Raw genomic sequence first — 14921 nt, 5'->3', positions numbered from 1 at the left:
TCAGCGTGAAAATTCAATTCTTTTGATGTATCTTTTAGCATCAAAATTCCGTTTTTTAGAGTTTCGTTTACTATTTGGCCGGGTCGCTCCTTACTACAGTTTGTTACCACGAACTATTTGACAGGCTGCGACGCAGGTACATTTTAATTAAATATATTTTATAGATAGAGGTGGTTGGATTGGGTCAATTTAGGTATTTGATATAATGCACCCCACGCCTACCCCCTAATGTTCAAATATATAGCCCAAACTTTGGATAAAGCTAATAAAATAAAACAAAATATGATGAAACTACAATACTGTATTAGGAAAATTGTAAAATTACAACTTAGAATTATAATTAACAACTTAAAATTATTCCAAATCTTCATTTCAAAATCCATGTTCCGACAGTATCTTCTATCAATATGCGTAGCAAACTAAATTGAGTTCTGTCTTTGTGGCTATGAAGCCGGATTTTCGCATCATACTCTTAAAAAGGGTCTAACGATTGACTTTTAAAAGGGCACTAAAACTTCCGATTTCCAGTCAAATCATAAAACTTGATGAATAGATATGATTAACAAACAGCTTTAAAGTCCTTGAGGCAAGGGCTGTGAACTATTGCGAGTGACCCATTGTTAAATTTAAAGATTTTATAGAAGAAATGGTCGTAAAAACTTTAAAAACGGACCATTCGATTGGAAAATTGAATTTTCAAGTTTAATTTTGAAGAGTCAAAGTTAATCAGAGAACAATCAGTTTCTCCCTCAATCAATCTCTCCCTCTTAAGAATATTTTCAAATTAACCTGGGGGTGGGGGGGGGGCACTCTTTCGATTGGAAATCAAAAGCGCCAGTACACTTTTTAAACGTTAAAAGTGATCAAATTTCACTCACACCCTCTTTTTTACCAAAATATATCCAATCAATAATTTTGAGAAGATTGCTACATTAAAAACAGATCAAAGGTAAGATAACTATGCCTCCAGGGTTCACAACCTCTAGCCCCTGGTGCAAGGCTCTAAGTTATGCAGCTTGCTTATTGTTAAAATACAAGGTGTTTTTTTTATCAAGAAGAGAGAGCATACTTGATCCTATAAATAAATAAAAAATCATAGAGCATTAAGGTAAAACTTTAGAAAATGTCAAGAAGAATCCCAAACACAATCAAAAGACATTTTTTTTCTTTATTGGTTATGAAAAGAAAATATCAGCAATATCTAAAATGGCTGATGGTATTAGCCGTCACATCGTTCGAAAAATGTTTAGGAGCATCTTTAACTAAATCAAGAGGTACTTTTTGCATCCAGTTCTAGAAGACGACGTATCTGCAATGTGTCGAGAAGAGCTGAGAGTATAAACCTGAGGGTATGAAGTTTAAACTTTCTGGGCATGTTGAAGCAATGCGGAAAAAAAGCTTGAGTGCAACCAGACCCCCCCCCCCCTCCTCCATACCCTTTTTAACTAAAATCTCCTCAAAGACATCTGATCAAAATTTGTTATTTATATTCACAAAGGTCAAATATTTTAAACTCATATGTTTTTTATTTAACGTCTGACTTATCTGAAAAAAAAGATAAATAAATCAGCTCTAATGGTTTGTGACATCGGATCTTCTTTTGTCGCAAATACAAAACAAAGCTTTTTATGAATGATCATGACGGCATTTATGTCAAAACTTTAAGAAACAAACAATTCCAACAAAGTTGAACATGTAAAAATTCTAACTTGTGATTTATCCAATGATATTGCATCGTATTTTTAAAGCACTGAAGAACTGAGTTCAGTGGCTCAGTTAGACGATGGTTCAGTTACATGAGGAATCAGTTGCAAGGTAGTTCAGTTGCAAGGTAGTTCAGTTCCACGGTGATTCATTTGCACAGTAGCTCTGTTCCACGGTGGTTCAGTTGCACGGTAGCTCAGTTCCGGTGGTTTGGTTGCTCGGTGGTTAGTTACACGGCGGTTCAGCTAAATCGAGTTGAGTTGCACAGGAGTTTAGTTGCACGAGGCTTTAGTTAAATGGAGTTAAGTTGCTTCGTGGTTAAGATAGATAAGGGTTCAGTTGAAGATGGGTTTGGTTATACAAGGGCTTAGTTGTACGATGGTTCAGTTACATGGTGCTTCAGGCACAGGGTTCAATTGTTTGTGATTAAGTTACACGGTGGTTCAGTTACAGGCACATCAAAAAGCAGAAACAAAAAGTTCTGGATATTTTGACCACATATATTAGTGACCGTCATCAGCAGAAACAAAAAAAAAAAAAAAAAAAAAAAAAAAAGTATATAGGTTCTAAATTTCAGATAATCATTTTAGTTTGGAATGGAACTATGGGTCTATATGTAGACCCATGTTATATGGATGTAGGCAAGTGGCAATTTTAGTGATTCTGGATCAAGCGAGAATTTTCAATCAGTATGATTTGAAGAAAGATACTTGTGACCCCCACCCCCTCCCAGAAGCTCCGTGCCCTTTATCCCCCTATTTTACATCAGGAATGCAGGGAAATTGTATCTTCTTCGAAGTAGAGTCATAAAAAGCTTTTTAAAGTATATTGTTGGAGCATGGATATAGTTTGTGGCCCTCAGCATCCCTTATCCCTGCCACCAAAAGCTTCTAATCAGAAAAGAAGCCAAATTGCTGCTTTTCTGAATTAGAGTAACCCAAAGATGTTTGGCCAGTTTAATTAAAAATCTAAAGTGGCCAGAGGCCCTTTTAAGGTAATATCTCCCTCCCCTTTCAAAGTCAAATTTTTATCGGAAAGGTAAGCATGTTGGATGTTATTTCAACTGGAAGCATGTGATGATTCTTAGCTTGTATGCCTAGAGCCCAAAGATACAAATTTTGACTTCTATAATCTTCCCCCTTTCTCGTATTTCACCAATTATTTTTCAGAGTGGCAGATGTTAAATTATATTTAAAGTGGATGTTGGTATGCTTCAGGAGGGGGACCAAAAGGGCCGTTTTCAGTGCAATATAGCACTTATGGCTGGTAAAATTGATCAAGTAAAAAGTACGTTGATATGAGCAACAGCTCTCATACGGGCCATTAAATATCTCTCTAAGAAGTAACCCACTAGCCCCAGCTTTTCCACTTGAGACATGGCATCAAGTGTCATTTTTAGTGTCATTTGGCACATGTAGCTGGTGTAATCTATCGGAAGAACGTAATATAAGCAATATCTTTTATGTGAGCTATAAATCTCCACCTCCCAATTTCACTTCCTGGCTGAAGGGTCTTGAAACGGAGGTCAGCACTGCCGATTTAGACTATAAAGGCCTGTTGCCGTATTCTTTACCTTACCGTTTTTTTTACCTTTATTAAATATCTGTCTACGATGTTTTGGTAACCCGTTAACTCCAGCCTTTGAGAAATGGTACAAAAAGTGCCATTTTAGTGTCATTAAGTATCACATAGATATGAGAAATTGCTATTAAATGAGTCGTATGCATATCTCTATGATATTCTGGTAACCCGCTGAAAAAAACAAACAAAACAAGAGCTAAGAGCTTATATGGCACTTATGACGAGGTCGTAAGAGCCAAGAGCTTATATGGTATGAGTTCTAGCAAAATTCTAGGAATCAATGGACTCCTAATTTATATTTATATCCATTGGTCCTCTACCTTCATTCCAAACAAAAGAAAACCCTGTTTTGTCTCAAATATCTTTTATTTTTAGTGACCATGATCTTTTCCCCCCTAGACTATTCTGTTATTTTTAGTGGCCACATACCTAGAAAGAACTGTTTTCTGACTTCAAACTGTCCAAATACTTTACCCCCCCCCCCTTATTTGCAAATATAGCCCAAATTATATATTTCTCATGAATTCGATCACTTGCCTTGTCTTGTCTCGCGTTAAGCTGAAAAATTCTAATGAAGAAACCGGGCTGTTATCGAATTTTACACAGCGTAAATTTGAGTGAATGGCGCATAATGCATAAGTACCAAAATTCCTTCCCCCTACGGAAATTACAAAACAAAACTCAGAAGAAATTCTAAAATTTGGAAAGCCTTATTTTTCACGGGGGCTATTTTCTGGGGAGGGGGTAAACGCTTAGAATTGTTTTCGTAACACTCCCAATCAAAATTTTTAGACAGCCATTTTGTTCAGCATAGTTTGACGGTCCAATAACTGTGTCTCTTGGGATACTGGGTATTTCAACCCCCCTATTGTCATATAATTTGCCCATTATGCTTTAAAACTAAATGTTGCTTCAAAACTAATCAAAAGGCACTGCATGAATGGTGGTTGCCAATAAGACATCTCAGCAATATCTCAAGAGGGTATTACGTTGAGCCTTTCAGGGCTACTGTTACTACTTCTGCTCTTGCTATTTAACCAATTCAAATGGTGTAAATTTATCCATGTTGTCAAAGAGCTCAGACATAATTTTTTTGGAATGTTATTTAGTTTGTTTTTTTAGGTCTACTGGGGGAGGTATAAAACTAAATTAAGCAATATTATTTGTGTCACGTTTTTCAAAAGGGTGTATGTGGTTAAAAATTGTTGAAAAGGTTTCTCCTACATACAAATAGCAAGCCAAGTAATAAATATTCACAGAAAAAAACGAAAAGATATAAAATATTATTTTCTCCTTCCATGGAAATTGTTTTGGTTTTACTTTTTTAACTTTAATGAATCAAAAGTATTAAGACTTTAACGAATAAATATCAGCATACACATATTAAACTGATAGTTCAAATTCATTTGTCCCTTTTTTTCAGTAATAAGCAAATCATGTTCTGGTCTTCAGAAATCATGGGGGTTGTCAGTCCTACTCATGTTAATTTCCATGGAAGGCCGTGGTTTGATTTGTCGCTGTGAAGTATTTTTTTCAAATGGATTAAAACAGTTTATCTTTAAATGAAATTTAAACCAAAATATCGAGTTTTCCTTCAAAAATGGGGTATTGATGCACCGATGTCAGTTCAAAAATGTACTTTCATAATCTAGGGAAGCAATTTGTAATTTTTTTTTTCTTTTCTCGGTGAGATATCAGAGAAGGCATTTTACAATGAAAATACCCCCCAGAACAAGTATATTCCAAAATCATTAAAGGATACGGGCAAACGTCCTCTTCCAGGGTTGAAGCCACTGTATTGTGCTGTCTTCACTGCCAGGACAGGTCAGAAAAAACCAAAACAAGAGCATTTCATTTGGTATAATTCTTGCATAGGACCAATTTGTTGGAAGATTTACAATTTTTTTTTCTATTTCTCTAGCCCCTTTTATTAAGCCTCTATTGCTAGAGGTGGTTTTAGCCTTAAAACTGTTTAAAATGGGCAGGAAAGTGAAAAATATGGCCTGTCAAAGCTGAAACAAAGTTTCTGGAAGCTTCTGGAATCTTAGTTTGAGTTGACTACCATCTATTTGAGTGTTTTGATTTAGAAAAACCACCATAGATGGCGTTTGGAATAATAAGCCTACCTTTTCAATTGAACTTAAAAGTATCTTAAATTTAACAATGAGGAATGAACTCTAGCCCATAAAATAAATTTATTTATTTAAAGTTGAAGTTAAGACCGAACACTTTCTCATATTAACTGAAATATTAATTAACAGTAGTAGCCTAGCTTTAGTGGCAGCATTATCATCGGTAATGTTTATAGGGTATGAGGCCTTGAGTTAGTTCGCTGCTTGATTCTCTGAGGTTCGTCTCTTATTCAAACTTTTTCCTGGTATTAATTTATGTTTGAAAATCAGGGTTGCAGGGGAAGTATATTATTAAAATGAGTTCAAGATGCTCTTAGAAGAGAATCAAACAAATTATGATTCCTTTTATATATTTAAACCCTTAGTAGTGGGTCGATTCTGGTTAAGCTTATGGAAACAGGCCACTGATCCCCATCTCAAACCAAATAACAGCCCAAGCCAGGGATTGAACCCATGCCCTCGGACAAAGGATTATCAACCCAGCGCTTGCTCGTCTTGCTTTTACATGAATGTTAAATTGTTCCCCTTTTGAAGCAAATATTTCAAATAATAAAAGATTAGAAGGTAAAGATAAGGTCGAACTTTAGCATACCGTATAAGGACACAAGAAATCTTTACTGCAAAGCACTACGCACCAACAATTATTTCAGATTTTACTTTGTTTTCAAATGCATAATATGAACTATGCACCGTTTTTAGTGGGTCAGAGATCGTATTTACTATCCCGTCTGAAATTAGGGTGCACAATTGCTCTTTAGGTATATGCTCTCAAATTTTCAGTCATCTCAAATGTCGATTTTTGAATGTCTCTTTAACTTTCATTTGGGTAGCTCAACTGCTGTCTTAAAACTTTAAAGAAATAGTGTCTTGAAGCGATCATCTGCAATTTTCTGCTACCAATCGTCCTGATCAACGTAGGTGTTTGCTGATTTTCACACGCTAATTTCTTACTCCTTGGTTAAAGGTATGAATGTTAACGTTCGTGAGCTTGGAAATCACGTTGAATTTGAGCCGAACACATATTATGCAGCATTTTCGGGAGAGTTGGAAGCTAGTGCTTGTGCGATGTGGGCTTTGGCCCTTCATTTAAAAGACGATGAAACACTGTCACATACAAGACGCCTTCTGGATCATTGTTTCTCTGCTGTAAGGACTTGGTTTGATGCGGTTGGTTTTACGGATCCGGATAACGTGAGTTGTATTTATTTATTTAATTTTTATATTGGTAAATTCTTTTATTTTCGCTGGCAAACAAAAAAAAACCGAATAAACCATAGCCAGTGTTAGGAAATTAAATGACTTCGCTGTAGCTCATTCAATTAAATCACATCGTCAACAAATAAAAATAAAACAACAAAGAGGAACAGGTAGAAAAAAGAAAAGAAAAGAAAACTAAACCATGATTCTTGCAAAACTAAATGAACCCGAATTACATATTTTATATTTTTTGTACCTATATTGGGGACTTTGAAAAACTCCGTGATTGTGTTAAGGAACCAGTAAATTTAACAACTTTAATCATTCAACTGGAGAGTAGCTCCAAGTTGTACTTTCTCTTGATGTAAAGGACAAGTAGGGAAACATACACTCACAGCTTTCTCCTTACTTCTTTGGTGTATCTTCTCTGTTAAAAGTAAATTTAACCACTTTAATCATTCAACTGGAGAGTATTGTATTTTATTGTATCAGATTAACGAAGCTTCTTGACTACTAAGGTCCCTGCGTCGGACCTGCGGTGTATTACTGCAGCATGATTCGATCTCTGGGTCCCGTATTACCAAGCTAAGGTCAAACCCACTGCGCCACCACAGGACTTCAACTGGAGAGTAGCTCCAAGTTGTACATTTTTTAAAAGCTAAGACGTCGCTGTTTTTTGATTAAGCAATAAAATGTTCGTCACATAAATTCAGATTTTCCGCTTTCTTTTTCAAGTGTTGCTTTTTTGAAAAAGTTCGTATTATCAGGGGATTGGAGTTCGTGTACAAATGTTTCAATCATCTTGTCAATGTATGTGTTTCTATAATCACCAACGCGCTATATTGTGAGTGATATTCGTATCGTCTTTTTGTCTCACTTTCTTTCTTGTTCTCTATAAGGGAGTTATTTTTTTTCTTTCTCTTGATGTAAAGGACAAGTAGGGAAACATACACTCACAGCTTTCTCCTTACTTCTTTGGTGTATTTTTACTGTTAAAAGTCACTCAGCTTATAAAGTTTGCCGAAAAATAACATTTTTCAAGAATACAAGAAGGAGAAAAATACAGATATGGAAAAAGATAGTTCAAAATTGGGATAAAATACAAAAAATCGCAATAGCAGCTGAAGTTTGCTGGGTCATCTGAAAAGGAATGAAGGATTGTATTTCTCTCTTTCTTTCTCTCTCTCTCTCCCTCTCTTCTTCATTTCTCTCTCTCTCTCTTTCTGGACGGGGGAGGGGGTTGTTTCCCCCCTCTATATTTGAAACATATCCTTGTTTGATGATTTCAATGGAGAAAACTGAAAAAAAACTCCCTTCCCCTAGATTTTCAACATACCGTTTATTTTTCTTTTTTATTTTTTTTTTTTAATGAAAAACTCCTCTCCCTCCCTACATTTTCGTGAACTTATTTCGAACGATGAATGATTTCGTGACTATCTTTCTCTCTCTGGAGGGGGAAGGAGGTTGTTGCCCCCCTCTATATTTGAAACATATCCTTGTTTAATAATTTCATTGGAGAAAACCGAAAAAAACTGCCCTCTCCCTAGATTTTCAACATACCGTTTATTGTATTTTTTTTTATGAAAAACTCCTCTTCCTCCCTACATTTTCGTGAACCGATACCCCTGTAGAGATAGCGTGTTTCTACGCTACGCTACCCCTGGGCTGGTTATTAATTAAATTAGGTGGTCATTTTCTTCATGCTTTTGATTAAAATTTCCGAGAACTGGACCCTGAATAAGGAAAACAAAAAACTATTCACCTAAAGTTTCATAAAAAAAAAATTACAATAATGTTTTTAATCTCACCCCTAAATTTAAACTAAAAAATACGTGTGGAATACACAGATTTTATTCATCAAGAAAACTTTTTACTTTGAGGAAAGAAAAATTTATGACTCAGTCCTCCTTCCCGCTAAATACTTGCTTAGGAAAAATTTGGAGCTTTTAACAAAAATGTTAAAGCCATCTATTTTTAATACAAATAGATGGTGCAGTAAACTTCCTTTGAGTGGCTTCGCTTATCTAAGACAGCATTTTATAAATGACCTCTGGCTTTACTTTTACCTTCTAATTAACTCCAAGTCTGGCGCTCACTCGCAATTCCCGAGTTCATAAAGACCGATCTAAGAAATTTTAAGCACAGGCATGATGGTTACACCCTTTTGCTGAAGACAACTTAGTAAAAGGGGGAATTATTTTATGACTTTTATTGATTGACACAGCTTATATTTTCGGACATAAATTAAGTAATATTTTGTATGATATATCTGCAATTCAGTAAGAGTAAAATTTTGGTTTGTTTTATTTCTTTTTTTAACTTAATACTTTTCAAATCTGTGGTACGACGTTTAAAATGGATAATTCAAAATAAAATAGCAAGTACAAACTAATTTAATCTAATTTAGGTTTTGTTTTCAATAGGCTTACGTGAAGAGTAAAGTTCTCTGGGAGAAGAGGGAATATTTTGGTTTTGTAACCCAGGAAAAAAATTTATTATTGTAAGATATTATGGAAAGCATGGAAGAACACTTCAAAATCTCAGGTGTCAGGCTGGTGCACCCTGGAATGTGAGTAAGGAGGGTTCGATACATACGTACGTGCCTAAAAACGATCCATCAGCCAAAACAGATGCATTAAAAGGTTTTCTTTAAGCTTCATTGGAGACAGAGAAACCTTAAATAAATTTCATAAGTAAAACTTAACATGATGCTCCGCATGAAATATTTTTCCTTCAAGCAGGATAAAACTTGAAGCTGTAATTTAAAATAATGTAAATATCTTATAAGTGGGCTTCTAATGCCTGGACTCCACATTCAATCATTAATGTAGCACTATATTTATTGCTTTGAAAATTAAGCAGTTTAGTTAGAAAATTTAGCCTTAAGTTCGAGTTAAGCACCAAATTTGCTGCTGTCTAGTTTTTAAACGTAGATAAAGGCAGCAGAGCTGGAAGACAGAAAGGGCGATTTAACGGATGAGAGTGCTTTTCATTTCTCAGTTGATTTATGTTTACATTCTCGCCATATTTACAACGTAGCTAAGTGCGTAATAAATGAAAAGAAATTCCAAAGCATAGTTTTTTTGTACCTAGATCTGAGCGTCACATTTGTCCTACAAAACCAGAAAATGGAAATAGCCATAAACTGGTTTAAACAGCCGTTCAGAAATGACACAGTAGGTTTGATATCAGCTTAGTAGTATGGAACCCAAAGTGTCAAACTCAGCTGTAATACGACTGCGCATGGCTCAGAATTTGATCCGGTGATGAGATATGTGAAAGTACAACCTATATAGACACTATATAGTTCTACTTCTTCCCTAGGAATGACGCATGGACGGATGATAGATAGACATATATATTAACAAATGAACTAACATCATTTTTATACAATCCTAATAAGGAGGGTTAACGCCAGAATTGCCTCTCACTCAATTGGACTATCTGTCTTGGCTTTTTCTACAATTAGTCAATACTTGATGCCCACGACTATTTGATTTTAATTCAAATTTGGCCCAATGTCCAGTGTATAGCATTTAAGCTTCTCTCTTCAGGATAGGCGAGGGGAGGGTGCCCACTGTCTCCATTCACTTTCCAAATAGTATCTATTCATTGCATCAGCTTAGTCCAGCATTCTCAACCAACTTTATTTTTCACTATTTTTCTCTATAATGACCCTCTCATATAAGGTCTGTGGATTTTCATCAGGGGTTCCGGTTGCAAATTTTTAATTAATTAATAAATACCGGACAGTCAGTCAGTCATCCCATCTAGCTTACGTCCACCGCTTAAAGCAAGGATGTTTAAAGCCGTTGAGTGGTTAGCTCTATAACTATCTACCTCAATTCTACTACTGCCCTAAGAATGACGCATGGACGGACAATAAATAGACATATCTATTAACAAATGAAGTAACATCATTTTTATACAATCCTAATAAGGGGGGTTAATGCCAGAATTGCCTCTCACTCGGTTGGACTATCTGTCTTGGCTTTTTCTACAATTAGTCATGACCTGATGCCCACGACTATTTGATTTTAATTCAAATTTATTTGAAATAAGATAGTTGAATTATTTATTTGAATTAAAAAAGTAGAACTGAGGTAGATAGTCATAGAGCTAAGATAGTCATAGAATCTATAGTTTTCCAAGTGTTAGGTTAAATGGCACGATTAAACGTGCCAAACGTGTGTGTCTACATACGCTGTGATGTGAAAGCATCTCTTTGGTTAATCCAAACAAGAAAATGAAAAATGTTTGAACAGCCTTTATCCAATAGCGTCAATTGGGGGGGGGGGGGGGGTTGGCGACTGTACCCCATCTGGCACCCGCCCCCCAGGCTTTGTAAAGATGTTTTAATAATTTTGTTGACATTTTCTTTGGAAAAACAACGAATTTCCATCTTCCTTAATATTGAAAATTAAATTTGCCCCCTCCCCCGAAAAAAATCACGAATTGAAGCCATTTCCTATTTTAATACTAATAGTTCTCATGTATTGTCTGCTAATACTATATATTTGTATGGTTTTCCATATTAGGAAACGGATAGAAAACCTACTTTTTCAAGTGTCCCTTCACTTCAATTGGTCAATCATAAAACCTACGGTTGGAACCTGAAGACTTGCTCAATACGACAAATTACAAACGGAATACAATATTGGCACAATAGTCATCCTCATTTCATCCATATGTGGCCTGTAATGCAGCCCGGAAATAAATCCTGAATGTAAAATATAAAAACTACGCATTATGTAGACTTTGATGGTCTGGTCAACAATTAACGTTTAAAAATTAGTATGGCTATTGTCATCGTTGAGAATGGCCAAACCCCAATCAATTCGACTAAACATGCTTCTACGTCCTCCGAGCTCTTCAAATGGTCATTTGAGAATGAATGCAGAAACAAATTAATGACCTCAGTAGATTATTCTGAATTAATATTCCAGCTGTGAAATCCTTTTTCTTCTTATGTGATTTTCAGACTCGGCCTCATAATTTAAACTGGGAATACAAAGCATAGTTTCTCGATTTATAAGATCCCCATCCCGTAATAAAGGGGTCTCTGTGGGTCAGAAAAAACTAAATGTTAATGTATAGAAACATGGTTTATTTAGTAAATAATATTTTCAATCCAATTTACGAACAAATGCGAGAACGCGATCTCGGAAATATGAGTTATTTAATAGCTTCGAAAAAAGACCTGAAAGAATAGTTAGAGCATATATCAATAAATAGAAGCAAGTAATAACTAATAGCTAATTAAATATGTGGGTTAAATAACATTTAAAATGTTATTTAACTATTTAACTTTATATATTATTTCATTTGGAGGGTTGTCGCAACAAAAAGGTTGGAAAATGATGATAAAAGCTTACTTTGACTTAGCTTAGTTCTGACAGACCGCGAATGTTGCATCGACTAGCGAAAATTGCTTCACCGAGCCACAAAAAGGCCATCCGAAGCGAAAAAATCGCTTCGTCACGCTTCAATATTAAGCTGAAAAAGATCAAGTAGTAAGACAAAAAAAAGAAGAAAAAATGAGAATAGATGTTGAAAAATCAATAAAAACCATTAAGTCATATACTGTATTGTATGACATAAACTGTAAAGAATACAAGGACCTGGGAATCAAAGAAAATGTATCGAAGGAGGTGGCAAAAAACTTGATGATTCGGGTAAAAATGTGTTTGGTATTTGTCCGATCTTTGAAATGCTCTTAGTAAATAAAGGGAAACAAATCACAAGTAATTTACTTGTAGGTGAAGTAAGCAAAGTAAGTAGTTACTTTTTACTATTTTCGTCTCGTGAACTATTGTTTTCTAAGCAATTTTTTGTTGCTGTCTGTCAGATGAGCTTCAAAACTCTCGCTCGCCTGCATTAACAGCGTAGAGTAGACTAACGTCAGCACCATAGTCATCTTCAGAGTGCAGTGTTTCCAGTTTTTTTACCTTGTTAATCTTCAATTGAAGATGAAAGATGGCTCTCAGGCTAAGAGTTATCTATCAATTTTCTGGCCACATAGCGTTGGCTTCTCCGTCTTGTCGTGAGATGGATAGGTATTCAGTGGATTTCACAAAAATTGGTAGAAGTACAAACACTGGCCGAGTAGACTGTTCTGAGTGAGATTTAAGGGTTCTTTTGGTCGATAATTTCAGTAGTAAATCGAATACGTACGATGTCAACCCATCTTGCTTATAGTTTTCTTCTGGGATGTTTTCTAAGAGCCTAACCTCCAAGTAAACAGGGGAGAGAATGAAGTTGTTAAAAATATTAGTAAAACATTGTTTAAATAAGACTTGTTTTTAGTTTCGTACCGTGACAATTTCAAAAAAAAGCATTTTTAAACTGAATGAGTTTAGAACCCCCCCCCCAAAAAAAATAAATAAAAAATAATAACCATTTTGTTTCACATCATATTGTATAATTTTGTGTTGATAAAAGCATTGAACACTCCCTAAAAAACCTTAATCCATTAATGTTATACATTTTTCTTTAAAAAAAGTTTAAATATTTTTTTTTAAACTTTACACACTGACAGTTTATAGCCCACGTGTCGAGTACCTGGGACCAAGCTAAGCTGTCTCCTGCGATTGCTCCCCAAGGGAATATAAATCCTGTCAAAGTTGATACTGTGAAGGATACAGAAGATGGAGGAAATGAATTAAAGCCATAATTTCTTAATACAATTTGCTATGTCGCCACATCATGACTTAAGAATAGAGAATAATACAATGATTATGCTAATGCGTAATTTCGATATATCAGAGGGTATGTACAAGGCTTCAAAAATTTGTAGTGTACCGGGCCGTATTCAAGAGTTAGGAAAGCAGTGACATGTAGCAAATTTGGGAATGTACCTTGATTTGGAAATTAGGTTAGATTTTAACCTCTAATTTCCTTAAAACTGCATTATGCGGCATCTACAAAATAAAGGAGTTCTAAGATACATCTTATCGGCAAATGTTACCCAAGATGACCATTAATTTTTAACCTGTAATTAAAGACTGGACTGTAAAACTTTTTGTATAAATAAACAGTAATGTATGCTGGCCATGTAGTTTTTATTGAATTTCTTTACATAACATTTTGTTATATTTTTTGGTTTATACTCTTTTAGTTTCAAAATAATTTAGAAATGTATTTCTTCTGAGACTGTCGTGAGACGCACTAAAAACAATTCTCATCTCAACAATGTTTTACTAATATTACTAACAATTCAATGTAGCCCAAAATTCAATGTAACTCAAAATTTGGTCTCTTATGGTTCCCCGAAACTGATTGACTAAATTAAGCTTTAAAATTTGATCTAGAGGGTTCACAATCCCAGAAAAATTAAAAATGGATCACTGAAAATAATTTTCAGCTTTATAAATAAAATAATTTTTTCAAGTTCCAATGATTACAATAAAGATTTGATTGTTCAATGCGGGAAGTGGCACATTTGGTCTTTTTCTTATTAATTTAGTTTTAAGTTTCTTGGCAGCAAACAATTGTGCTAGGAATGGCTATTAGCGTTGGAGACAAGGATTAGTGAAACAAAAGCAACAAATTACCCGGCTTTTACCAATTCATGACAATTTCAGAGGCTAGAATTTAAATCAAGCTGTCGGACTGTGATGAAAAAGTTAAAAGCCATGGCTAATTAATTAGCTGCTTAAAAACACAGCAATTTCGTCTTCTGGTATCCCTATCTGAATTTCTACTTATGGACACTACTAACAAATAGTCCAGATGTTTAAAAAACTCAACCAAATACAAGCTTTATTTTTTCCTACTGCATTCAATCAAAGCTTTTCAAACTGAAGTTGACGATGTATACAGGGGCATTAGAAAGATTTACTCTCATTGAGACAATCTTTCACGAACGATCTTTCCCTCTGACAAACCTGGTTTTACTTTTTAGGTAGTGAATTTCATATGCTAAAATTGGAGTTTGGGGTCGGTGACAATCATTAATTTTAGCGAGTGGGAGGGGTACAGAAACTTCCTCTTTCCGTTTGAATTATTTGCTTACAGACACAGGTTCCTCTTTCAATGTCGATCTTCTAATGAATTCTAATTCTCCTAATGAATGTTCACCCAGCTGTCTGCATGCTTCAAACATTCACTCATACATCAAACCAAGCTTAAATTTGTTTTAATATCATTGAGAAAAATACTAATAGATTCGTTTTCAATGATTTTTAGAATTAGATAAAAAAATTTATCCAGAATAATCTAGTTCTTCCCAGCCTACACCTGTTTAATAGCCAACTCTGGATTTGATGCATCATCTGTTTGCTGCTGATGTGCTGTATAGAAGATGGA

At 35.0% G+C, this 14921-nt stretch overlaps 1 protein-coding gene across 3 annotated transcripts in view; it reads right to left on the bottom strand.

The window, feature by feature from the left end:
• The window catches only part of LOC136024704 (neuronal acetylcholine receptor subunit alpha-10-like), a 644557-nt gene that overhangs the window by 203658 nt on the left and 425978 nt on the right, over positions 1-14921 (bottom strand). Inside the window, exon 1 of one of the 3 annotated variants that reach the window (XM_065700123.1) lies at positions 11990-12102. The exons of the other annotated variants lie outside the window; for them this stretch is intronic. Within the exon in view, the coding sequence (XP_065556195.1) occupies positions 11990-12029 (40 nt within the window). The 5' untranslated portion in view covers positions 12030-12102. Of the gene's footprint in view, positions 1-11989; positions 12103-14921 lie in introns of those variants that run through there. 3 annotated transcript variants of the gene reach the window in all.

Source organism: Artemia franciscana, chromosome 1, assembly GCF_032884065.1.
Source record: "Artemia franciscana chromosome 1, ASM3288406v1, whole genome shotgun sequence".
NCBI classification, from domain to species: Eukaryota; Metazoa; Arthropoda; class Branchiopoda; order Anostraca; family Artemiidae; genus Artemia; species Artemia franciscana.
The sequence above is the reverse complement of the archived record's forward strand: the minus strand, read 5'-3'. Positions and strand labels throughout refer to the sequence as shown.